General features: G+C 48.3%; 1 protein-coding gene across 2 annotated transcripts in view; it reads left to right on the top strand.

Moving 5' to 3' along the window:
- The first annotated feature begins 2,824 nt into the window (after nucleotides 1-2,824).
- The window catches only part of wdr74 (WD repeat domain 74), a 10,560-nt gene continuing 10,166 nt past the window's right edge, over nucleotides 2,825-3,218 (top strand). For both annotated transcript variants that reach the window (XM_048619701.1, XM_048619700.1), the window contains exons 1-2: nucleotides 2,825-2,956; nucleotides 3,078-3,166. In XM_048619701.1, the coding sequence (XP_048475658.1) occupies nucleotides 2,902-2,956; nucleotides 3,078-3,166 (144 nt within the window). In that variant the 5' untranslated portion in view covers nucleotides 2,825-2,901. The remainder of the gene's footprint in view (nucleotides 2,957-3,077; nucleotides 3,167-3,218) is intronic.

Raw genomic sequence — 3,218 nt, 5'->3', positions numbered from 1 at the left:
ACACATTCACTCCAAAAACCTCATCCCAATCGGAACCCAGCTCCCATTCCCCAAGGAACAAATGTTAGACCCTGAAATGGGAGGCAGGAAGGTGGTAGTGTATGGGGGCACTGGGAGGGAATAAATGACTTCCCGGTCTCGGGGGAAGGTTTTGTGGAGCCTGCTCTACCTAAGGCAGGAGGTCCTGCTCCAATGGAGAGGTGATTCGGAGGGAGGTATGGCAGGAGGCGTCCCATCGTGTGAAAGAACTCCCAGAGAGATCACTGACGTCGCAGAGGAAAATCGGCAACGGATTGGTACACAGCAAGAACCGTGATGATTATCCAGACCATCTGTTTTACTGACGCTGGCTTAGGCAGTGTAAACATATCTGTATCTAACCCCGTGCTGTCCCTGTCCCTGGGGAGTGTTTGATGGGGGACAGTGTAGAGAGAGCTTTACTCTGTATCTAACCCTGTGCTGTCCCTGTCCTGGGAGTGTTTGATGGGGGACAGTGTAGAGGGAGCTTTACTCTGTATCTAGCCCTATGTTAAATTCTTTATATTCACACACGTTATAATCTATTTCTGAAGTGACTAATGGAGAAAGTGATCTGTAAATATTTCAGGGGCACTGTCCTATTTGAATTGTTAGGCAATTGCGCCACCTGCTGAACATTTCATTATGGTCCTTGAGGGTCAGTCTATCCTTCTGCTCCAACAATAAAATCCAACGCATTCTTACGGTACTAGCATTGCTTTTTTAGATTAGGTAGGAACCGCACAGCAGAAGCAGCTCCTGTCCTAAGGCTGGCTTCCAACAGCAGAAATAGTCTCCACAGAGGATTCTGTTGCCCCATGTATTGGGGAGCCTGGATCCCAATCGCAATCCAATCCAGTTGGCACCCCGTTTCCACCCTGGCCTCAATTGTGATGCCTCCCCAGTTGAAATGCGAGGCGCTCATGAAAGGAGACAGGGAGCTGAAGAATTCGTAACCCAGCAAGAGGGTGGGGGGAATCTTCAGGATGGGGGCATGGTGTCGAGGGGAGCCAGCGTTTGGCTGCCCCTAAGCGTTAGCACAGCTGCCTCACAGCACTGGGGACCCGGATTCAATTCCACCCTCGGGCCACAGTCCGTGTTGGCGTTTGCACGTTCTCCCCGTGTTTGCATGGATTTCTTCCAGGTGCTCCTCCCACTGTCCAAAGATGTGCAGGTTATGGTGGGTTGGCCGTGCTAAATTAACCTATAGAGTCCAGGTTGTGCAAGCTAGGTGGGTTAGCCATGGGAATTGCAGGGTTTACAGGGATAGGGCAAATCTGGATGGGATGCTTCTCCTTGGAGGGTCAGTGCAGACTCGATTGGCCAAACAGTCTCTCTCTCTGCACTATAGGGATTCTAGGAATGTTTACCGAAGAGGGAGGCTCTGATTTGAGATGTTTCAAATATTTCATAAAGTTGAGCTGTGGATCTGCCTGGGCTGGATGGCAGGATGTAGAGCAAAAAAGTACAAAGCAGGGGTAGGCTATTTGGCCTTATGAGCCTGTTCTGCCATTCAATATGATCATGGCTGATCATCAAGTTCTGACCCTCTTCCTGCTTTCTACCCCACGCCCTTTGATCCCTTTAGCTCGAAGAACTATATCTAACTTCTCCAAAATATTCAATGTTTTTCTGTGGCAGAGAATTCCACAGGCTCCCCGCTCTCTGGTTGAAGACATTTCTCCTCATCTCAGTCCGAATGTTACCCCGGGTTGTGGACTCCTGAGAATGGGAGGAAATTTTAGAACAATTAAGGAAGAGGTTAACTCAGTATAATTTAAAGTTCTGGACAAAGAGTGTTTGTTTAAAATGCTGAAGGGCTTCTTTGAAGCTAAGAACGTTTGAGCTCAATTATGTAAATGTTCCAAGATGAGATTATCAGATTTTTGAGATAGAGGGATGAGAAAGCCACAGTGAAATGAAACCCTATCGATATGAAAGTGAAGGGAATTTTGTTTGGTGCGAGTATTGTAAAGGAATGTTGTTGGGATTAATGAGTTTGTATTTTACAGTGCGTTTTGCAATGTTTAAATTTATGTACAAACAGTTTGCTTTATTCTGTATTGTCTGTACGTGTCTAAATAATAAACTGTAGTTAAAAGCAAATTTGAAACATCGCATGCTTGTGATAGGCCACAAGGCCAAACCAAAGCAAAAAAATATCATCAAGACAGATTTCAGCCTGGGATAACATCAGCTGGGATCATCCTGCCTCCTGAACTCACTCCGCCCTCTCTCTGAAAACCAACTTCTTTAACCGAGTGGCAGCCAAACATTTCCAACAAGATAGCAGCTGGAAATGTCAGATAAAATAGTGAAAAGCTGTGGGTGGTGGAGATCAAGAAAGGAAAAGAATGGAACTGGAAAAGCCAAGCTGCCATGAAGGAATAGTGCAAGGCAAAGGTTTAGCAGGAGTAGTCTGTTCAGCCCTTCCAACCTGTTGTATAGTTCAACATGATCACTTTGACTTGACAGCCTTTGATCCATTTAGCCCTGAGTGTTAAATCTAACTCTATCTTGAACACATTCCATGGAGACAAAGAACTTAGCAGCTGGAAATGGCCATCTCCATACTTCAAGATGATGATCCAACTCAGTCCCCTGATCCCTGCTTTCTCCCCATACACTTTGAGCCCTTTAGACCTAAGAACTACATCCAACTCCTCGAATGCTTGGCCTTAACGGTTTACTGTAGCAAAGATTATTCAGCCCAATGTGCCTATTTTTGTTTTACTGAGAGAGAGGAGGAAGAACCTTTACGATATTGGGGGGCGGGGGGGACGGCGGAACCAGCGGTAGAGGTGACGGCCGGAAGTTGATCCGCCCGGAAGGAAAAGACGCGACGGACCGGAAAAAGCAAGTAGGGGAAAGTGGACGCACAAGATGGCGGCGCAGAGGTGCCACGTGTGGGTCGGAGCGGAGACGGGGATCCTGAAGGGTGAGGCAGGAAAGGCCGAGGCTGCGGCTGGGGCCTAAAGGGACCGGATGCGGCTGGGCGCCGGGCTCTACCCCCGCCCCTCGGGGGGGGAACTAACCTCCGTCTCTGCTTCTATTTTCAGGCGTTAACCTGCGGCGGAAACAGGCCACAAACTTCAGCGAATTTAACCGCGGGCAAGAAATCAGCGAAATGTGCTGGAGGCAGAACCAGGTCAGTGACCCCCAACTTCACCCAAAATCACCCCCGTCACCCTGTCCCCCCC

The sequence above is a fragment of the Rhincodon typus genome, chromosome 43, assembly GCF_021869965.1.
Source record: "Rhincodon typus isolate 14 chromosome 43, sRhiTyp1.1, whole genome shotgun sequence".
In the NCBI taxonomy this organism is placed as follows: Eukaryota; Metazoa; Chordata; class Chondrichthyes; order Orectolobiformes; family Rhincodontidae; genus Rhincodon; species Rhincodon typus.
This window is presented reverse-complemented; position numbering and strand designations above follow the sequence as displayed.